The sequence below is a fragment of the Cyrtonyx montezumae genome, unplaced genomic scaffold (assembly GCF_038088225.1).
Source record: "Cyrtonyx montezumae isolate F1298 unplaced genomic scaffold, pur_monq_1.0 scaffold_8, whole genome shotgun sequence".
Taxonomy (NCBI): domain Eukaryota; kingdom Metazoa; phylum Chordata; class Aves; order Galliformes; family Odontophoridae; genus Cyrtonyx; species Cyrtonyx montezumae.
Window position 1 is genome coordinate 32,282,893 of NW_027072089.1, and position 23,220 is coordinate 32,306,112.

The following is a 23,220-nucleotide window of genomic DNA, read 5'->3' on the forward strand; positions in this document are numbered from 1 at the left end:
AAGAGCTTGTGGAAATTCACTCTCAATGCACGACAACTGTCACTGACGAAAGGCCTGCTGTTAGTTTTAAGCAGGATTTGATCCTTGAGCATTTTGTAGTGTGTTGCTCTAGTGCTCAATTTAGGAACAATGAGACAAGATTAACTCATGAATATTTGCATCTGAGGTAGTTATGCTCATTATATTGATAATGATTGCTTCTGGCTGTAGCCATGAGTGAACAGTTTCAAGAACTCTAGGAAGTGAGCAGTAAAAATTGAGGATGATTGCTTTCCAGAACAGTTAATCTCCAGAACTAAAAGACAGGTTATACTCTTTCCAATGGCATAGACAGCTGAGAGGCACCAAATGACGTGGGCTGGAAACATTATAAAGCATGGTGAGTGCAGACGTCTTTTGGATCTTTCCATGTGAAACCCAGATGTAACAGACTTCTGTTAGGTGTGAGATAACTGAGTTCTAGCACCACCTCTTGGCGCCCACCTGCAGGTATGAGATGATTCAGGCTAAAGAAATAAATAATGGGGAGCCAGAAATCTTCCCCTTTTCATTAAATATCACTCAGCTCCTCTCTTCTTCTTGGAGAGATGTTGTTTCCCCAGTTAGAGGCCCACAGCAAGCAATATACCACCTCACAAAGCACTGCTGAGCTTTCTGATATTTCCACTGCAAATCTGAGCTGTGACTGATCATCTGCTTTGTTTACACTGCCGAAGAATCAGAATTCTACAACATTTACAAAGCAATGCCCTTCCTGCCCCAAGGCAAAAGCAGCAGTGTAACATGAATAGACATCTTTCCTAGGAGAAGAAGAATCTTGCCAGTTTTCTGGATGTGCTAAATAGCTTCTTTTTCTTATCAGTCATGTTACATGCTATGATATGTTATGGAGCTTGTTTATTTTTACTGTAGATGTCATTTACAGATAAAGCACTTCTCAATCAATCTTTGTTCAGACAGATTAATGAAATAAAAATCTATATTATTCTATTAAAATTCTATTCTGTCAAACACAAACCTTGTCACTTGATCACAAAGTCCCCGAGCCTCAGATTGCTTCCCTGGAGCCACATGGTTGGGCATGAGGGCAGAGAACACCATCTGACTAGATGCTTAGTCAAATGGATAACTCACACTCTTGAAGTATAGTAAATGGTGTAATGTTTGTTACTTCTTCAGTACTCAACTGGCTAGCACAGTTGAAGATGTAGCTAGTTTTATGGGTAGAAAGTAAAGCATCTGTTTCTGGGGGAATGAAAACTCGGGACGAGTGCAGTGAAAAGCCAGATTAGAGTATAAAATCTGAGTGACCTAACTGAAGTCCTGATATCAAGGTAACAAAATTCCACTTCTTCAAACACACCAGTACTTACACATGCTTTGAGTTCACAACAACTCAGTTCAGTCACCGTCGGGCAAGGCAAGCCACTGGAAGATTTACTTCTGTTTCCACTCTTGAAAACACCTTAGTCTGTCTCAAGCTATGGTCTAGTCATAGCTGAAGGCTGAACAAGTAGACTATTTGCACTTTAGTAATGAACAGACATTGGTAGATTGGTAGAGCTTAGAGAAGATGTCAAAGACCATTCACCAGACCCAACCAGAAAAATGGCTTTTTCCAATCCTGATTCTTAGAAGATGAAAATCAGACTGGACAGTACTTCAGTGATGGAAGTTAACATAGATGGAAAACTTGTTGTTTGTGACTCTGGCAATGGTAATAGGCAGCTTGGAAAGATATTTAAGTTATGGCATTCATTCTTTGGAGCATGAGGTGGTTCTGCCTCAAGGTCAAGGTGGAAGCTCACGCACAACCATGTAGAGCTACAAGGTTACACTTCAGGATGGTGATTGTTATTTGAAAACTGGCCTTGATGCAAAAATAGGATTTTGTTTTTATTCTCTATGATGGAGGAGTCAAATAACATTTTCTGTCAGAAGATTCTGACTCTGCTTTGTATTGACACATATGGGTTTTATAGAGGGATCATTGTATAGCTCATTTTTTTTTAATGAAGCTGTTTTGAGGGGCCAAAACTAGGACCTTAATCTCTCAGAGTTATCTAGGTAATGGAATTTATAATAAGTTTATCCTCACATGTGGATATGCAGATGAAGGAGTGAGGACAGTCACAAGAGACTCAGTTCCCAACTATAACAAAAAATTTGTTCCATGCTTCCTTCAATCTCAAGATGGATTAATTCCTCATTCCCTTTCTCCCTGCAGGAGCTACATGAGTGTTTAAATAGAGCTGTGGTGGAAGTGTTGGTAGGTTGTGAAATGTACAATATCACTTCTTGCTCATTTCTTTAATTTGGGGTTTGTTTCTTATCAGGAATAGCAAATGAATGCAGAGAGCAATTTCATCCCTTAAGCACAATCTCTGTAGTATTGAAATTTGAAGGTATCTAGACTCACATATATTTACCTATTGTCATACTTCTATTTGACATAATAACGATGCTATAGTGCAGTTCAATCACCTATTGTCATGTGCCAATTCACTTATCAGCTGCCTGCTATTGGCATCTCCTTTCCATTCCTGTTCTGCAACAGTCAGCCAGCCTCCATCACACAGCTCTGCCAAAAGCTCTGCCAAGACAAATAGGAGGAATGTGTGTGCTTTTCAGTTCTGGGCCAAAACAAGTTTAATTGCAGTCAGTGTCAGAACCTTAGATTTCAGGATGCACAATTTTTATCTGCTCAAAGTCAAAAACAGCTCCTTCTCCTTCTCAGGAGCATTAATACAGATAGGATAAGGGAGGGACTGTGATGTACTCCCCACATTACAATCAGGGGCCCCCCTCCTTCTCTTACTAGCAGAGGAAGAGACCTTTCTCAGTTTCAAGCCAAAGAGCAATTCTGACTAAGCCCTAAGTGCTTTTGTGTCACAGTTTTTACTGGCTGTGTCTCATCACAGAGGTATTTCTGAGCAGACTGCCTGGGATGGCACCCTTGGATATTCTGAGGAGCTGCCTGTTGAGCCAAAGATTTTCAAAAGCTTCCTTGAGCACAAGACACAGAAAACTGAAGAGAGACCACCCCAGGGAGTGTCTTTGCCAGCACTTCACATGGCTGTCTTACAGCAACACCCAAAGGTCAGTGACACTCACTGTTAACACCTTAAATTTGGCTGCTCTAAAATTATTTTTCACAGCCTTCACTTTGGGAACTGTCGGGACATTCCCAACCTTTGTATGCCCATAAATGTGACTGCCTCAAAAGAGATTATTTCAATGCAAGTGTTACTTAAAATTAGACTTTATTAAAATAGAGGCACTGATTACTTTTCTGACATTATTTTCTAAGTTTAAAAAAAGCTTTGGCTGCTCTGGTAGGAGCCGTCTTATCCCATTTGAAAGCATCCTTGGAGAAACTGTGAACGTGTAGCTCCTAATGCCTGTGATGCCACCCCATGGCTTTTAATTCTTATCTCCCAAAACCTCAGCCTTCCTCTGTCACTTCATGGGGATGAGCCAGGTTATGTCAGAGATGGGTGCTGACGAGCTCTTGGCATTTGTATAAATGTCTGTAACCAAGGTTCAGTTTAATTGTTGATCCAAGGGCATGAACAGCAGAGCAAAATGAGAGCACACGGAGCTGCTCCAAACCCACGTGCCTGCTCTTGTACAGAAGAATGAGGAGCCACAATTTCTCAGCAAGACTCATATAGGAGACACAGCACTACATTGCCAGAGCAGCACGATGCAGGCTGGGGTAATCTGAGCTCCTCCACATCCAGAGCAGGAGGTGGGCCTGTGGTAACACACAGTCTTGCAGCTGTATCCATGCATGTTTGCTGATGCTATTACTAGTCTGTAGGACTTGTTTCTGGGTGGTGCTGGGCTGTCTTAGTTTTCTGGGGAGTGAAGGAGACTTGGCAGGAGTCGGGGGACTAACTCTGGTGACATCTCTGATGCCACTGTAGGAGAAATAAAAAAAAAAAATTACAATCACAGAATCCATAGAGTTGAAAGAGACTCCTGAAGACTATCTAGTCCAACTCCCCTGCAGTGAACAGGGACCACAGCTAGATCAGGTTGCACAGGGCCTGATCCAGCCTTGCCTTGAATGTCCCCAGGGACGGGGCATCACCCACAACACTAGGTAACCTCTTCCAGTGCCTCACCACCCTCACTGTGAAAGACTTTTTCCTTATATCTAACCTAAATCTACCCTCCCTGAGCTTGAAGCCCTTTCCCCTTGTTCTATCACCACAGATCCTGGTAAAGAGTAAGTGCCCTTCTTTCCCGTAGCTCCCCTTTAGGTTCTGAAAGGCCACTATCAGGTCACCTCGCAGCCTTCTCTTCTCCAGGCTAAACAGCCCAAGCTCTCCTAGCCTGTCCTTGTAGGAGAGGTGTTCCATTCTGTGGATCACTCTGGATGTGCTACAACAGTACAGGTATGTAGTGCCTAAGAATGCCTAAGAATGCACACTGTCCATCTTACTTGATTTTCATACCCACTAACCTGAAACAGAGGGATTTATAATGCCATCCTACCATTCAGGGACCCCAGGCCAAAGATGTATCTGCTTCTAAACTTCCTGGAAGCTCACAGTTGTTGGGAAGCAGCTACAGTACCTCCACTGCTGCTCGCCTTTGTCCTCCCAACACTGGGAACAAGGAACAAAGCCAGTATTTTCTTCCAGACTAAAATATTTTCTCATTTTCTAGAAGAACAGTCAATGACACTGTGTGGCTGTGCCATCTATGGGCCCTGAATTTACATCTGCTGTGATGACAAAGCAAAAGAGAGATGAAGGAAGCCATCAATGAGTAAATTCATTAAATGCTCTCTTTGCAATAGAAGTAAGTCACTGTGATAATGGGAATAATCAAAGAATCTGTAGAATCATTCCAGGGGAGACTGACCATTTCCTCCATTTATCAGCAGGCAGGATTTGTGGTTCCATTCTGTACTTTGAATCCTTCACCCAATCTTTCATCTTAACCGTATCAGAACCCAGTTCACTCCTTCCAGACACTCCAGCCCTAAATTAAAGGAACCAGACAAAAAGTCCTGCCAAAATCCCAACAATAGACTTTATTTTGGTATTAGCATTGTCTTCTCCTCATAAAAATAATGTCTTGTCAAATAAAATTTTGTTAGCCAACGGCTTAGAGAAATGTTTGTTGATCCTGTACATCAGAGATGCTGATGAAAGCTACCTTTGTGTTCCTAGCTAATTTAATACTACTGTTTCCTATGATGTACTGCTTGAGTTGCAGTAGCACTTAGAATTCCTAGTCACAGACTGGGGCGCCGGTGTGCTAGACACCAGGCACTCATGGAACAAAAAAGAAAGTCCTTTCCCTAAAGAATTTGCAGTCGTGAGTATGGTCATTACAAAGACAACAATCTTTTTTTCCAAGAAACGCCTCATCTTGTTCATTATCCTTTGCAATTAGTCTCATGGGGTTCCACTTCCAGCAACATTCACCTGTTGATAAGTGCAGCCTAGTTGGAGCTAAGACAGACTTTGATTCTTCCATTTTTTAATGAACAACAAATGAGATTAGAGATGTTTGCTACTTCAAATATGCAGACATCTGAATTTCTAATTGTTTAGCATTAGTCATAACTTAAGTAGGACAGAGCGGATTCTATATATAGTTCAATGCCCAGCCATTCCAGATAGATAGTGTGTTTGTGTTTCTTCCCATACCTCCTCACTTGAAAGAAGTGAGAAGGCAGTTGCTACATCTCCATCCTCAAGTATTCCAAAATTGTGCTGCTCCCATCCTTTCCTCCCCCAAATATTGAGATTGTTTTCAGAATTGTGAGATTTTTTAAGAAGATGACATTCTGAGCTCTTCCTGCATTTATTTGGGGATTCTCAGCCTTAATGGTGTGGTTGAATCATGTTTTTAAGCATGAAGGTTAAAGTTTCCTTCTTTTAGCAACTGTTGAGGTTGTAACAGGATTCCAGGAGCAAGAGTTGCTCTTAGTATCACAAATCTCCTTTAAATTGCACTGAGTTTTTGCCCTACACTGTTTTCATTTCTTTATCTTCTCATGCAGTAGATGCTCTTACATATGACTGCATCGTGTCTTTTACACTATGAAGGAAATCCTGGTTCACGGTAAGCAAACACAGTGGAAGTTCTGCCACTGAGTAAGGGTTTCACTTTCTGCACAACTTGGACTATTTCTTCTGTGGGAGAGTGACAGGTTGGCCACTAAACAGCACAGTCCCAGTGGTTTGGTCGAATTGCTTCTGCCTGGATGCTGGAAGATGCTATGCCAGCGCCTAATTTCAATGCGACCATCGCTCCAGCAGCACTGTTTCCACACTTGTAGCTTTAGATCTGGGTGAACCCAACACTGCTGCCGATGCTCATGGCTGATGGAGGCCAAATGCCATGGGTTGGTACTAAGGCACAGTCCTCAGTGCCAGCATTGCAGCTGATGCCTGAAGCCATTAGGAACCTTTCCATTCATGGGTGGTGCTTTTCTAGGGAGTGCATAACTATTCTATGTTTTCTTTGACAGATTAATCCTATGCCCTTTCTGTAACCATCTCTTTAGGAGGCAAGCCAATAAAGCTGCTTCTATTGTATTTGGTTTTACTTTGCCTTCTTCTGTCTTGGCATCTCCCACTTCTGTCCCTCCCAGCCCATGGGGTGCTCTCACCCACATTCCTGTGAGCAATGTCTGTGGGATGGCTGAGATGTGTGAAGTTCCAGATCCCCCCTTGCCCCCTGCCAGACACAGGCAGATGGTGGGGGGAGGGAGCAACCAGCTAACAAGCGCACAAAAAGCTTTCTCTCATGGTGAGATATACCCAGACACCAAGACAACCCAGAATACAAATTACTTGGTGCTTTAACAGGGTGCTCATTTGATGGATTTCCGTGACTCTACCAATAATTGTGAGATCAGCTTCTGCAGAATTATCATCAACAGCATGGAGAGCTCACATACATACCTGCACAGCCCTCTTCATCTGTTATCCAAGTGCAAGAATAGCAGATGACAAGTCTTGTGAGGTAAACAGAAAGGTCAGCTGTTGCCTTCTCAGATGAGAGCTGTTGGGAGAAGAAGAGCACAGCCCTAGCATGCACACTCATCCCATCCTGCTCCTGCAACAAGTCCTTCCACTGGCCACGGCTGTGGGCACAGGATGTCCAGGAGGGCACATGCCCAGCTCCTGTCTGTGCTGCTTGATAAACCCTTCTGGTTGCACAAGCACTAAGGAGAGGTGGGCTCTTGCTTAGGCAGAAGGTATATGGTCGCAATTCCTGAGTGGTGTTTGCTGGCCTCAAGAGGAAAATGACCCCTGGAGATCCAAGAATGCACAGCATTCCCTTTGGACATGGGTGGGGGGGGACACAGAGAATGCTTCTGAAGATACTTTCCTTCTGTTGAGACCCCCCAGCCCATAAATCCATGCTTTGTGGGCAACATTCTGGGATCGGAAGTGTGACATGAACCCATGAATGAAAAGAGTCCCTTGGCCGAGATCAGGAATTTGGTCTCGGAAAATGCGGGACACAGTCCTGCCTCACACAGGGACCTGTGAGGGATGCCCATGGGATGACTCACTCTCACATTACTCCCCACTGCTAAATGGGGAAAACTGGGAAATTTTTCTCTCTGCCTTTCAAGACTGTAGGAAGAACCACTGCAACTTTAAGAAGGTACGAATGGAGCAATGATGTGTCTGTGGGCCTTACTGGGAAACTTCCTATGACGTGAGACTGTGGCACTCCTTCCCAGAGTGAAGTCGCTAAAAAATTGTCTGAAAAGGAAATTAAAGGAGAATGAAAGAGGTTCGGAGATTGAGAAGAACTGATCAATAGCAGAGGCTCTTATTATTTTCCTAATCCTGAAAGAGAACATGACTTTTTTTTTTTTTTTTTTGTCATTGTGTTGATGTATTTTATTGAACGTTTTAATTCACTTTAATTCACTCTGAATTCAGTTTCTTTGATCAGTCTTCTGAAGAATAGTAGGCAAATATATTCTTCTCTTAAGATGACTTTTTGCCTTTGTGATTCCTTGAAATTTTCTTCCTTTTTTTCTAGATTCCTCCAGAACCCATAATGTTTAAGACTGTTGAGTTTAGGTTTCTCAGCATCGAGAGCAGCAAAGGGTCAAATGAAAATGTCATGTATACGCAGGCCTCTGCGCGATTGCTGGCACTTCAGAGTGGGCAAGATGTGCCAGGTTCACCTGAAATACTCACGCAATGTTAAGATGGTGCTTTGGAGAGCTGATCGCAGGCACCAAGTAATGCTGATGATCACACCGAGTGGTTATGTGAGCGGTTATGGAAGTGTTTGCCAAATGCGACAATACCAGAAGGTCTCACTGCCTTGTGACAAAAGCAAGAAGCGAATGAAATACTACACTGTGGTGGAAAGCTGATCTACATCTGGTGTGTCTTCTTCCATGTTTGCAGATGGACATCTTCAGACATACCTGGGGTAAGAGACATACCCTGGGTTTAACGCCATCATTTCCATACTGTTATTTTTAGAACTGCGTGAGCTCACTGCCGTGGTCAATCAGCATGAAGGGGATTCCTCTCCCCTAATGTTGGCTATTTAAGCATTTGGTTAAGGGCTAAGGTATGCACTCCCTTTATAGACAAGGGAGAGAGGTGAGCTTCTCCAGAGCCCTAAGATATTAAATTGCAATGGGTTGTATCATGCACTGGGCATGCTTTCCCTTTCCCCTAGCTACAGTGGGGGACAACAAATTGCCTTCTGGTGCCCAAATTCAGGATTGCAGAGGCTCAAGGGCTGGTGCTGCCCAGCCCAAGTTAGCATAGAGGAGATGGATGTTGCTACCACTTTGTATTTCTAGACAATGTTACTGTGTGTGATTCACTTCAAAAATTGTGTTTGCCCATGGTGTTTGCAGAATGAGTCAATTACAAATCCTTTTCTTGTGAAGAGTATGTTAATCTCAAACTGTGCCTCTAGCTGTAATCCAAATCTACCCAGTATCTTCCTGTTTTCTTTCTACATGCCTCTAGTGAGAATCCATGATTTATTTCTTCTGTTGGAAGGATTAACAGCTGCCAGTTCATAGGATCATAGACTACTCTGAGCTGGATGGGACCCATGAGGATCATTGAGACCAACTGTTGGTCCCACACAGCACCACCCAAACGTGCACCTGAGAGCATTGTCCAGACACCTCTTGAACTCGGTGCCACGGCCACAGCCCTGAGGAGCCTGTTCCAGGGCCCAACAGTCTAGGAATATTCACCTGGGAATTGGTTCCTTGTTGGAGAAAGGAGTCCTGTGCTCACAGGGAGTCAGTTCTGCATCTGAAGTACTGGGGGGAGCACTTTTTTTTTTTTTTCTTCATGTATCTGTGAGGTTCTATGAACCTGGTTATCAACACATCCAAACCCCTCGCAGCTTTGGGTCTATGTGGAAAACGTGGGCAAGTGTGACCATGACCAGACAGAATAACGAGTGCATGAGAGAACATAGACCCTGCTAAGGACTCAGGTGGGATGTTTCATGGCGGTGGTAAATGCATGATCTGCTCAAGTCCACTCCTTTGCTTTATTTGCTGCCACTTCAAGGGTCAAAACTGCTGAAAAGGACCTGAACGCTATTGTAAATAATGAGAAACATAAAGCAGTCAGAGCCAATTCTAACTGGCATCAATATTTGGAGAGAAGCAGCTCTGTATCTTATTCAGATCGCACCCATGGTACTAAGAAAAATGTATTTGGATGAGAATGTTTCCTTATGTTTATAATCTCAATATTTGAAGAGGTTTTGCGGTCTTTAAGGGCATTTTAAACTTAGAAATGGAGACACTGAGATAACCCCGCAGAGCACGTCCGGAGGGCTCGAGTTTAGTGACTGCCTTTTACATTTTCCATCACCTGACTGAACGTAGCTCCTGCTTCTTTGAACCTCTTGTTCTCGCAGGAAGCAGCACTGACATGCTTTAAAAGCATACAAATAGCTTCTGCTGCGACGAGCTCTACGAGGTATCCTGCTCTGTTTTGTTGTAATACGCATTTCGGTTCACGAATGCCTGAGCTAACGGAGGTAATGCCGAGACAAATCCCAGGCGTTACAACCTGTTTTTCCATTTGTTTGCTTATGATGCACAAGATCTGATTCTTCGGCACTTCAGCAGCGTCTGAGGCCGGAGGTAGGTGTGACAGCATCCCGAGTGTGCGGCGTCCCTCAGGGGATACTCAGAGCTGGGCTGCGGCCAACCTCCATACATTCAGTGCTTTGAACTTCGTTATTTCATTAAGGAAATTGATTTTAGGTTTGCCACCGGTTCAGCATCGAAAATGTGCAGTCACCTTCTGCGGCGCATTCATCTCCTCACCGCGGTGGGACGCCCACGGGTGCGTGATCCCGAGCACCCGTGTTTGGGGCAGGACAAAGCCGGGAGGGATTTCAGTGCAATTTTCCCAGATTAAAGGGGGGGATACGATGAACGTCGCAAGTGAGGCGGTGGGGAAGCAGGGCTGAGACGCGGAGCTGTCGGGATGTGCAACCTGAAGGAGGCAGATCGCATACAGGATGGGAGCTGGGCATAAGTCGCCGTGCTGAGCGGTACTCTCTCCCGGGGAGATGCCGAGCAGCCCGGCTGGAGGCGGGGGCGGGACTTGAGCACCCAAAGGGACCACGGAGGGACCCGCTGACGGGAGACCCCGGAGGTAGGGCCTTCTGTGAGGGGGCCGGCGGGGAAACGTATCGCCCCGAGGGTGCGGAGCTGGGGAGGATCGCGGTGACCGGCGGCCGGGGACAGCCGTAGGAGAGGAGCAACGCCCGGAGCTGGGAGCGGGGAGCCGTCCGCGGAGAGGCGGGGGTGCCCGCGCCCATCGCCCCGCGCAGCCTCCTGAGTCCCGCGCCCGTCCCTCTGCGTGACATCGCGCCCCGACGTGGGGGTGGGGAGGGAGGAGGGTCCGGGACCAGCAGCGGCGGGAGGGAAGGGCCGGGCGGAGGGGGCCATCCCGAGAGCGGAAAGTTTCCCTGAGTGACCTCTCCGCGTACGCTCCCGCTAGGAGATCTCATTCAAGTGTTTTTGTCAATGGGGAGGAGGGGGGGCCCGCGGCTCCCCGGCCCCCGGCCCCGCTGACGTCACCGCAGAGGCGATAAATATCTGTTGATATAATTGGACGTGAGATTTGGGGTTGCGATAGCGAAACTCGGCCCATCGCCGCTCCGACGGGCCCCCATGATTTATTCAGCAGTGGATCGGGGCACGCAATCGGGCTGTCAGGAGAGCGTCAGCTTATTAGGCAAGTTCTGCGTGATTCCAGGAGAGGGTCTAAGCTATAAAAATCCCGCGCCCCGGCTCTGATTAGGACCAAATCTGATCACAAGTTCGTCGGAAGGAAGCTCCGAGGCAGAGCCAGACGAAGGACGCCGGGCACCGCCGGGCACAGCCGGGCACAGCCGGGCACCGCCGAGCCCCGCCGCCTGCTGCCGCCGCCGCCCCAGGTAGGAGCGGGGCCGCTCTCGCCCCGACGGCGGGGGCCGGGCGGGCCGGGCGGCGGCGGGGCGGACGCGGGCGGGCTCGGAGGGGCTCGGGGGCCGCCGGGGCCGCGTTTCAGCACCGGGACAGCGGCCGCGCTGCCGCCCCCCGCCCGACCCCTGCTGTGTGACCCGCGCGTGTCCCCAACCCGTTCGCCCCGCTGCAGGTCCGGCCCCGACCATGAAGCTCCAACCGCTGGTGTGCGCCGGGATCCTGCTGCTCGCCCTGCTGCCCTGCCACGAGTGCCGAGCGCTCAGCAAGAGCCCGGGAGCCGCCCGCGGGGCTCTGCAGCAGCCCGATTTCTTCCCGCGGCAGCGGCAGCAGCAGCAGCAGCAGCAGCAAACTCTGCCCGTCCTGCTCCGCATGGGAGAGGAGTACTTCCTACGCCTGGGCCACCTCACCAAGCGCCCCGCCGGCCCTTTCTCCGCCTCCTCCGGCGGTCACCTCCAGCCCGAAGCCTCCGCAGAGTTGTCGCGGGCGGCCGCGGCGCAGCTGCAGCAGTCGGGGAGTCCCGAGGGGGGCGAAGGAGCCGGGGAGGCGGTGGAGAGGGAGAAGCGCTCCGAGGAGCCGCCCATCTCCCTGGACCTGACTTTCCACCTGCTGCGGGAGGTGCTGGAGATGGCCCGCGCCGAGCAGCTGGCGCAGCAAGCCCACAGCAACAGGAAACTGATGGAAATCATCGGGAAGTGAGGCGGCCCCCCCGCGCCGTGCCAATGGGACCCCGCGGTCAGCACCAGAGCCATCACACCGCCCGACGTACCATAGTGCTGCTCCGATGTCATCTCTTTATTTTTATAGAGCTTCGAACCCCGAAGGGCGCGCTCCGAGCCGCCGCCCCCCCTCAGCATGCGCGGACGCGCGGTGCCGCCGGGCCCCCCCTCCCCGACCCTTATTTATTTCTCCATTTCCCATAGCGAGAGGGCTCCGCAGGGACGGCCGTGGGCGGCGGGGAGCACGGGTCGCTCCGTGCCGGGGAGGGAGGCGGGGGGGGGGGAACCTCTGTCCGCTACTTCGAGTCCACTTTTACCCTGTACGACATTTTCACAATAAAACATCTTTTCAGCGCTCGGTCGATTTTGTTGTGTAAGAGAATGTTTAATATTTATATTTTTAATAAAAGCTGCAAAGGAACGATGGCTGGACACGCTTTCTTGCCTGGCACCGTGGGGCCGCCCGCCCCTACCGGGGGTAGCACAGCGCTGCTCTCCGCTGCGGACTGCCGGGGCCGCTCCCTCCCCCCCCCCCCCCCCCCCCACGGGTGGCAGAGACGCGACCGGGACCCCTACCCCAAAGCAGATCCCCTTCCTGGAGGGACGCGGCGATGGGAGTGGGGCAGCTCTCTGCTCTCTGCCGACCCCAAAGCTCTGCGCAGCCCTCACTCCCCCGAAGTCCCCCCCGCAGCAGCGTTTTCTGGGGGTGGTAAGCACAGATCGGGGCTGAGCCCCACGGTGAGGCTGCTCCCGCACAGCCCCGTGCCCACAGCTCACAAGCAGCTCCATGCACGGCCCCAGCTCGGGGCTCGGCTTCGGCACCCCGTCTCTCCCCCAAGCACTCTGTCACCTTCAGTGCGTTTGAAGCATTCCCTTTAAGACAGAAATTTGTCAGAAGAATCACCTAAACGGTTCAACTTCTGCTGTAACCACATCTGCCCCATGCTGATGGGGTTTGTCTGCCCTCACCCCTCCCCCCGTGCCCCCCCTGCCCAGGTGAGCACGGCCCTTCGGGAAAGTAGATGCAAAGGGAGAAAGAAGAAAGTGTGGTTTCCTTGCCCTCCGCCAGTATGGGATGCCATGGGGACTGTGGGTGACAGCTGGAAAGTGACAAACATCACCCCTCCTTCGGGAGTGCTGCAGGGATGTCTCCAGTGTCACTGGGCTGGACACAGGGTGCTACTGGTGAGCACGGCATCAGCGTGTCCTCCAACGGCATCGAGGAGCAGCTACACTCACACAGGGACACACCAAAAAGTGGACAAATGACAAAACATGAACAGCACTCATCCTGCATCTGTAGCGATGCCATTTTCCCCTTGGAAATAAGAAATTATTGGAAAACACTCTTGACTACATGGAAGTACAGCCATTTGTTCTCACGCTCCCATCCCTTCCAGGGCGCCATTGTCTCCAGGGCTGGGTATGACATGGACAGAGGTCAGTGGGCTCCTGTGAGCCTGACTTGCTCAGGTGTCCCCTCCTGGGCCCGCTCCTGTGCTGGCCCCAGGTGGCCCGTCCAGGTCCTCATTCGGTCAGGGAGTTCAGCCACGAGAAAGAGAAGATGTGTCGGGTCGGCTCGGTGCCCTGCTCGCTGCTCCCAGCAGTGGCCTCCACTCGCCCCGCAGGGGACGACTCAAAAGCAGCCTGCAAAGGAAGGAGAGGTTGGCAGGTGAGTGAGAGGAATTGCGTTAAAACCCACTTGGTTTCACACCACGCAGGAAGACAGAGTGGAGTGGGATAGGGGAGAAAGGCGAGGAGCATGGAAATGTGGGGAGGGCAGGCTGAGAAGCTGAAGGGTTTCGTGCAGTGGGCAGTGGCAGAGAAGGACCGCACTGCATGGGCAGAACCCATGCAAGGGGCTGCATCCCGATTTGGACCTCTAGGACATCGCTGCACAAAGGTGACAACCATCAATGTCCCAGTGACCCCTGGAGCTAAGCCAGAAACCACTGCAGGGCACTGCCACTCGGCACTATCAGTGTTCAGAAGTCTGCCTACAGTTTGCTTCAGTTTTTGTTTGTCTTTAGATTCTTTTAATATTTAATTCGCTTGAATTTCACTCAGACCGGGAATAGAAAATGCAAGCTTCTGATTCTACAACCCATCGTACCATCTCAGAACAAATCCTGCTTGTCATTTGCCCAAGTAGCCTACACTTGTGCAAACAAAAAAAAGGAATCTGGACATGATATGCTATGCCTGCTGACCGCAGGATCATTATGTTTTAAAGCTAGGTGGATCTTTAACCGGCCACTATAATATATAGAAACATTTCTACTGCTGTCAACATGTTTAGATTCCTTTGGCAGAGAATGAACACTGGCTTTGTGAGAGCAACCAGAAATCCTATGAAAGGTAAAAGACACAAAAATGGATGATTGGGTAGCTAAGGGATGCCCTCTGTTTTCACCAAAACCATGATTTAACACAAAATACACAGGATTTTTTCTCTCTCTTTACGTAGATGCACATTATTGTACATTATTAAAATTCAAATGGTTCTATGGGCTTTGGGCCAATACTGCCCAAATCTCTGTGCAGGGCTTCTCATTGCTCTGGGAAGTTCAGCCTGATCTCCGAAAACTGCTAGATATCACTCAGGGGAGGGGGAATGGCAGATTTGCATCCTTTAACACATTATCTTCTGTAATATCATCCTAAAATGGAATAGTTACCAAAGCAGCAATGCTAACATACATGTCCAGGAAGAAACAGAGAAGCGGGGATGCTTACGAGGAACTGAAGCATAGGATGATGGTTTGGCTTAGCATTTTTGTAAGTACGTGGTGTTAAAGTGTGTCACAGGAATCTGTGAGGGGATGGTGTGTTACATGCTCGTGGGCTGCTGGGCTTCATTCAGTTACTCCCTGCTTGAGTGCTGTGACACCAATAGACAAAGCAGAATGGAGGGATGAACACGCAGCTCCCTTTTTCTTTGTTTGTATCTCATTAGATTTCCAAGTTCCCTTTTTAGACCTAAATCCTCAGGCATTGCCTAATTTGTTCCAGTGAAATACTATCTAAGAATTTGCTTTAATATTTAAAACACTTATCTTTGGTTTACATTTGTGTCTGCAAAACAAGTTACCTCTGCTACACACGGCAACACACAGGGCTCAGAATTGAGTTCAACGGTGCCCTGAGAAGGGTTTTCCCAGGCTTGTGCCAAAGCACTGCACAGAGTGGGGCCTGTGGGGCCAATGCTCAGCTGGAAAGGCCAGAGCTGACTGAGCGCTGACCACAGTGATGTGACTCTCAGACTGGGAAGTGCTGAGTGCAAACCTTTCATCTGAAGCGTTCCAACTCAGATTATGGAGTCAGATATCAGCAGTGAATACATGGCGAGACTTTCAGAGGCGTAAGGGATTCTGTGCTCCCTCCATCTCAGCAGATGCAGGAACGTGGGAGGTTTATTAGTCCTCTGTGGTATTGAAAATTTTGCCTTTTATTTTTGGAAGGACAACTGGAGTGCCTGGACTGGCTAAAAGTGGTTTTGAAACTGCTTGTGCAGTTGTGCATACTGAGTCTCAGCAACGTATGTGAGCAGGCACGGGGCAAACCCCTCACTACCCTCACCTCACAAAGGAGTAGGGCTGGCAGAGGTTTAAAAAGTCATCTTCTGCATTTTTATACTTTTTTTTTTTAATACTTCGAACCACCCTGGTATCTTGGCATTTGTCTTCATGTGCAAGGTGGGTTTTCCTTATCACCTCCACTTGCTATTCCATCAAGCCATTATCCAGAAATACCCACCAGACTAAGCTCGACATTGAAGCAAAGAACGATCTATGGCCTTCATGTTAGGTAGGCTGTTTCGTGGCACCTAGCACATTAGAAGAGATAACACCTTGGATGGCAAAGGTGACCTCACTAACCAGCATTTCAGGTGCTGCATTTCAAACAAAACAGCCTTTGTCTACGCCACTGACAAGGCCATGTTTCATCATGTGTTAACTCCTTCATATTCAGCAGAGATGACATCTCCCTGTGTCAGCACAACACCACTGGAGCCCAGCATGTTCCCATTGGGTCTGGCAGGGCAGGGAACGCCTTCTCCCTGCAGCTCAGTGGGCTCAGCAGGCTGCCAGCCTGCAACGTCTCCATCTGCCTGTCCAAGAGCAACAACCCAACAGCGGGCTTGGTCAAGTGTGAGGCCAGCACAAAGCTGGCAGCGAGGCCATTCCCTGGCTTTTAGGTTTGTGTTTTCACACCGATGACACTTTGGTGTTGTTTGTGTGTTGAGTCACACAGAGCCCAGCCCTCCCCGCTCACTTTCCTGGGGTTTCAGGCACAGTGTGCATCCAGTTCTGTAAGGTAACTGCTCCAAAGCTGCTACCTGAGCTTGATCTGAGTTGTGAAGATCTCATGGGTAGCACTTGTTTTTCACACTACCTAGGATAACAAGTCCCAGCCCTTGATTTGGGACTCTAACAGTAAAAAGGAATAACTGAAGTCTTTCCCTCAGATCACGTGAATCACATTAGGCAAATGCTGAGAGAGTGCTGAATATTTACTCCTCGATTTATATTTTCCCCCATGGTGTCGAGTGACATCAGATGATGCTTTTAATGAGCACCAGGAATTTTCACCAGGCCAGCTCATGGAGCAGAGGGAAGCACACCCTGCATGACTGATGGCTGGGTCTGCTTTTCCCATCAGCGAAGTCCAGGAGGGAGTTTATGTGCCAGCTCTGTGGAGGTGCTGAGCAACCACAACTCCCACTGAAAATCCGTTTAGCACCCCTCAGCACCTGGCAGGCCGGGATGTGCCTGAACAAACAGCATGAGGATCTCAGAGTTTGATAGATGAGTCGTATTTAACTTGCTGGTGTTCAGCACCTTTCAGTGTTTGCTTCCTTAAGCACAAGCATGAGCTAAATCTGTGGAAGGTTCCAGCAAAGGGCATGGAGGAAAGAAAGGTGGGTGGGCTGGCTCTGCACAACCTTTTTATTTGTCTTGCTTATCTTGTACCAGTTATCCTATTTGTGCTGGGGAAAAGCAGGCCAGGCCTCCCAGAAATTCAAACCGCAATGAAGTCCACATTCTATTTCTGCTTCGCCACTACTGATCTCCATAGCCTTTAGGATCCATGTTAGCAAACTCTAGATATCCAACAGTGAGATACTCGGTCAGGCAAACCGCATTCCTTCCCTCAATGGCAGTGATGAGACAAAGGCACCATTGGAGAGTAATTTGCCCCATCCTCAAATAAGTGCCTTCAGAGGGTGAGATGCCCTCCTGACTCTAGAGATGCTCTTGGTGACCAGGTTAGATGAGATCTGGCTTTTAAATGATTACAAAGGAAAGTTGTAATAATTAACTCAGGATATCGGAAAACTCTTAAGAGAGGAACTGCGAAATTTGATGGCACCATTAATTTCTAAAAGACGAATAACATATTTAAGAAGTGGGGAGGAAAGGCAAAGGGTATTCACAGCCTTTTTCAGTTTGATTTCTGTTTTAACAATTTTTTTAACTTATTTTTGATGACTTCTGGTAAACTATGATGTGTAGAAGCCAGTTTTATAATGGACTTGTTGGAGGCTGTGTCATACCATCTTGCAAGGAGATGTGAGAGAAATCAAGGCTGAAATAGCTGTTTCCTCCTCCAGGGCTGTAGATCACCCACAAATGCATTTCTTCTAGCTCAAGCATGGCTAAATTATCAGAATTTTGTGTAATTAGTCAGAAAATAATAATAAAAAAAATTGCTGGCTTAATGCTGGTCAGAGAATAGCAAAATCAATTCTGCAAAGCAAAAATTACCTTCTTGTATTTTTGAACAAATATGGTCTTTCATTTTGTACTTATCAAAGGCTTTGCGACTATGATACTTCTGATTTCTTCTTATAGCTATGTAGGTGGATACACTAGTTGGTTACAAATAGTCTTCTTGGGCAGCTATATGAATATTTGCAGGAGCAGCAGCACTATCTAAAGAAGGCCGTGCCCCTTGGCTCCCCATCCACCTCTTCCTGCCTTCCCTCCATGGCTCACTGTCCGTTTGCACCACTGCAGCTGTTTGCAGGGCTGTGCTAAGAATGGGAATGTCACTGGAATGACATCAATTTTTTTGTTGTTTTTGAGGTGAAGAGTGATATTTTTAACCTGGACCATTTGACTAGATTCCAACACAGCCCAAAAAACAGCTGCATCAGCACAGCTGCCATGCAAGTGGTGGCATCTAGGCAGGAATAAGAAGCAGGGCCACTTGGCAAGAAACTCCTAAACTACCTTTGCTTCCAGAAAAAAAATGGACCTGCACCCTTAAAGGCATGTGAGCTATGCAATGCCTAATTTTGACCCAGCATGATAGCAAGAGTGTGAATTTGTTAGAAAATAAGAATCCTGGAGAGAGAAACAGTGAAAATACAAGATTTTTTTGCTTCTGTGGAGTCTCTAACCTCTGAAAAGGAGCGAGAAATTAAAGTTAATTCCCTTATTTTTGCTAGCTTGTTTAGAAGCAATCTCCAGTGTTGACAAGAACAGGAATGATTAAAAAATTCTAGCTGGTCACAAAGCCATCACAGAATCTGTAGGCTATGTTTGTCTGCCTCAAATGTCAAGTGTTACACTTCTGGCACTCAACACTTCCAGGCAGCGGAAACAAAGGGAGCACAACAGGTTATTTTTAAATAGTTTAAACTTTAGTTCAAGCATTTTGTTTTCATATTCTTATGCAGTCTAGCTCTTTCAGCAAAACACCTGGCAGCTGTCACAAATATCACAACAATTCTCTTTCAAGCTAAGAAGTGGCCTCTTTTGTACAGATCTTTTCTTTTTATTAGTGGGAACCAATGGAATATTCTGCGAAATAATTGCTACGATTACCTGTCACAAAACCACACATGGTGGCAGACCAAATAATAAGCGCAGACAAACTCCATCAATCACAGTACTAGCTATGTCACTTTCTTAATAGTGGTTGGCAATGAATTTTAAAAGCCTATTGGGTGAAAGTAAAGTAAGGCAAATAGATTTTCATTATACTGCAATTAACATTATGTGGCTACTGTCTGTCACTTGCATAGTGACCTTAAAGAGGCCAAATGTGGTTCAGAGGGAAACAGACTAATTAGCTTATTTTTGTGTAGGATATTCACATTTCCCATAGGACACCAAGTTCCAGACCCTTGAATCAGTGCTGGAAGCAGTTTTAGGGAATGAGTAAGAGGCTGCTTATCTTCTAGCTGGCACTTGGGACAGGCAAATTTGCTCTCTATGAAAGAAATCTTTTTCACGACTTAAGAAGAAGAAAAAAAAAATAGAAATAAGACACACTTTATATTTCACCCATTGCTGCAGCAGTATCTGGAAAATGAAGGAAACTCAAGAGGGGAGGAGTCTCACAAACGTCAATGTTAAGGCTGCATGATCAGAAGTGTATTTTCCAGATTTATCCACGCATCATTCTTTGCTCCTCTGATGGTGAAGTCCTTGAGGACCTCCTAATCAGTGAACCATCTATCATTTGTGCTGCATTTCCAGTCCTACTGGACAAGTTTAGCAAAGGAAGAACCATCTTGAGAGGCTGTGGAAACAAGCGGTCATCCGTGCCAGAAAGCTGCTCCTGGCTACCACCTTTCCTCTCTTCCTCCTACTTCTTCATCAGATAAGTAGATATGACTTCAGACCAACAAATTAAATGTGAAGTAAAGACCTTCCAAGAGCTACTCTATAACAGTAACCTACCTACTACATGTTAGAGAAACTTCTCTCTTAACTTTCAGAGAGAAGGAGCAAATCTAGCAATGGTTTAACGTCCTGTTTGTCTCTGCTATATTGTCTTTCCTTTGTAACATGCAGTGTTGTAAATTAAAACTTTTTCTTGCTCTGCATATGGTATTTTTGTAAAGCCAATGGATGAGACGCAGTGCCAGTTCAGACAGTGAGTCACTCCAGAGCTCCATTCACTGGATCAGATAACAGAGCCAGAATAGCAGTGAGGTGTGGACACATACCAGGCTCCAGAGATTTAAGCACTGCTTATGCTTGCATAATGATGGACTTGGTTGGGTTGTTGTAAGCGTGTTGTGGTGGTATATGTGAGCTGTGGACACAGGACACATTCTCTGAGAGTAAAAATTACACTGATGGATATGGAGGAAGAAAAGTTGGAACATCAGCTGAAGCAAGTGGTTGCCGCTATCCAGTGCCATTGTGTAACAGATACAGAAAGTCTATGGCACAACAGATTCTATCTCAGTTATTGACCCGGTTATTACTGGTATACAGTACATACCACAGACAGCTGTCACCAGAGCCAATCTTCAAACAGACCTGCATCTGAGCACCATTGCCATTAAAAACATAAATAAGTCTATTAATTTTATCAAATGAAGTTGAAGAATTGCACGCAAAGGTAAAAATGAATGCATTTGAAAAAGTAAATCTGGTGCCAGACATTGAAAATGTTCCCATTACTGACCGAGGAAACAACAGCCACCTTTCCTCAATAAGGCATTTTGTAATAGAGCAAGTCAAACAGCAAGTGTGTCATCATGAAAAATAGTCACTCCTGTGTGCAGAAGTGCTGAGTCAGGAGTGCTTGAAGAGATAGGCTATGTATCAGTCACCACCTTTGGTGGTTGAGATAGGTTCAAGCAGATTTTATAGGGTGCTCTCTAAATGAAATAGAACAGTAAGAAATTCAGATCACTTATTCTCCAGGACTGTGAGATCCTCATCCTCAGTTCAGTGAAAAGAGAAGTGGGTGCTACATCTATGTGGGACATCTGAGGCATGGTTTGGATATCATGGCACTGATCTATCTCCATTGGATGAAAATCTGGGATAGCAGGTTGACTGAATTAGTCACTGGCCTCTTACCTAATGACCTGAAGATGATTGTAAAGATGCCAGAAGTATAAACGGCCTGAAAAGGGATCTAAGACTGAGTCAGTGCTGTGTGTGATATGACCCTCTCCTTTTTTCTGTCTCTTTCTGGATGCACACAAAGCCATCCAACCTGCATCTCCATGTCAAATGCTCCAGTCCCTCCCTGTCCCACAGCCAGAAAAGCCTGGAAGTGACAGGGCACAATATTCAAACACAAGGGCCCAGCCCTAATTAATTACTAATTACTGCTAGTGGGACTTCCAATGCGGCTGGTTGGATAGGTTGCTATTTAAATACTGGTCCATCTCCAAGGGTTCAGAGACAACAGGCATTGCTTTAAGTGGCTCTGTTCACAGCTGCAGTGAAAGTCTGAAGTGTCTCAGGGTAACGCGATGACAACTAACCAAACCCTGTGCAAACAGATGGCTTGTGTTGTTGTGACATAAATCTTCCATAATACAATGTAAAACAGCAACAGCTCATCCATGATTAAGAAATACCTTTTGTTCACATTCTATTTTCTTTTCAAAACATCTTAACAATGAACAGAGTGAGCAGTGCTCTGGGGAAGAGGCTTAATGGAGGCAGAATTCACTATTTAAATGAGCTAGTTGGTGAAAGACAAGATCTAGGTGAGCCTGGCTTTGTGTTAATTTCAACAGGAGAAATAACTTTGTCCATGGTGTCATTGTTGAATCCTATTGCTAGTAATGGAGTGAAAAGTGAAATATACATAAATCAGATGATACCTATGACTCACCAGACAAATTGCAGGCCAGACTCTTCAAGGTAAAACTTCAGGTGAAATATTTGCCACTCATATTAATTATGAGAAACTGTTGTCTGAAAGCTGGCCTTAATGCATTGCCCTCACGACTCATCACTGCTGCCTCTGAATCACTCAGATAATTCTCAGAAGTGAGGGAAAGAGGTGTTAAAAGAGGAGCAATCAAGACTTTCCTGATTTTCTCTGTGTGTGTTCACTAAACAAAGGAAAAAAAATCTTACCTCGAGCACAAAATCAAGATGCAAAATGGAAATTTACAGGCAGAATTTACCATCAACTAAACAGCAGACTGAGTGGCCTCAGACCTGAGGGTTATACCTGAGTCCCATCTCAGTACTTCAAGTTACGGAGCTGAGGTAGAATTTTTTTTGAGTGTTACCAGGGGTAACATTTAGGGTCTGCCCTGTATTTCAGCACAGGCTGAAAACTTCTTTCTCAGAGTGAAATTTAAGATGCGCTTAGCATGAAGCTTCAAACAGAATTCAGCTGGGGCTTGTAGGCTAACTGGTTCATGGGTCTTCTGCAAAAGACTCAGCTTCACTGAGGATAGATGACCCATTTTCCATTCAGTCAAATCTGACAGATATTTTAAGTGTACAGGAATGGTAGAAAACCATTCAGGTTTTTTTTTGTTTGTTTTTGTTTTTGTTTTTGTTTTCTTAAGGAAAAATACACTCCAAGCATATCCAGAGCTAGGTGGTAAATATCAAGTCAAATTTTGCTCCCTGTATCTCCAGACCTTTCAATAACACTAGGTACAATCGTTCAAGGGTGCATATTATCCTTGGAGCAGTCTCTGCTGCTGACACCCACTCCTTGTCCTGCTCTGTGATACACTATGGGATGTCTGTGATAGAAAAGTATCGATCCCTCAAAATCCAGCCTCTCAAGCAAGCCATCCCCTCTCTGGGAACTGTTGGCTTTAGAGGTGTCTCAGCTTGCTTACCTGAGCAGATAAGCAAGACTGACTATGTAGAAATGAAACATTTATTTGTGTATCAGTGGCATCCTGTGCAGTCATCCCAGAGCAGCACTGAACTACAATGTGGAGCTGTACTTCCTTAGAGTGATAGAGAAACAGTGGCACATGAGCAATGAACACAGTGTGTATTTGGATTTTAAATGATCTTATTTTGTCTGTATTGTCTTCATTTTGACAAGACAACCAATTGGCTAAAACTTAGCTAAATACTGACCCTCTGACATGTGATTTGAAGCTGTCTCTGGGAAAATGTATGAAGGATCACCTGTTTAAATTGAAGTGTTCAGCAGCAGGGCAAGGAGAGCTACAATACATGAATACAGAGAGAACCGTCCCTATGGTAATTTTTGCAGATGGCAGAAGGTTGCAAGCAAGTAATAGAAAATTTTAAAACTAATAAAACAAGATTAACATAGGCCACTCTATTA

The 23,220-nt window shown here is 46.5% G+C and overlaps 2 protein-coding genes across 7 annotated transcripts in view; one reads left to right on the forward strand and one right to left on the reverse strand.

Annotated features, from left to right (window-relative positions):
* The first annotated feature begins 10,579 nt into the window (after window positions 1-10,579).
* CRH (corticotropin releasing hormone) lies at window positions 10,580-12,389 on the forward strand. Of its 2 annotated transcripts, XM_065752407.1 has the most exons (3): window positions 10,580-10,652; window positions 11,259-11,439; window positions 11,640-12,389. In XM_065752407.1, exon 3 carries the CDS (start codon window positions 11,654-11,656, stop codon window positions 12,161-12,163), a length of 510 nt encoding a protein of 169 aa, XP_065608479.1. In that variant the 5' UTR covers window positions 10,580-10,652; window positions 11,259-11,439; window positions 11,640-11,653; the 3' UTR covers window positions 12,164-12,389. The 2 variants fall into 2 exon arrangements, with proteins under 2 accessions (XP_065608479.1, XP_065608478.1); XM_065752406.1 differs by lacking the exon at window positions 10,580-10,652 and having other exon boundaries at window positions 11,145-11,439.
* A 1,083-nt stretch (window positions 12,390-13,472) lies between these two features.
* The window catches only part of TRIM55 (tripartite motif containing 55), a 35,290-nt gene continuing 25,542 nt past the window's right edge, over window positions 13,473-23,220 (reverse strand). For 4 of the 5 annotated variants that reach the window (XM_065753091.1, XM_065753087.1, XM_065753092.1 and 1 more), the window contains one exon: window positions 13,473-13,830. In XM_065753091.1, the coding sequence (XP_065609163.1) occupies window positions 13,711-13,830 (120 nt within the window). In that variant the 3' untranslated portion in view covers window positions 13,473-13,710. The remainder of the gene's footprint in view (window positions 13,831-23,220) is intronic. The other variant, XM_065753089.1, reaches the window with a different exon arrangement.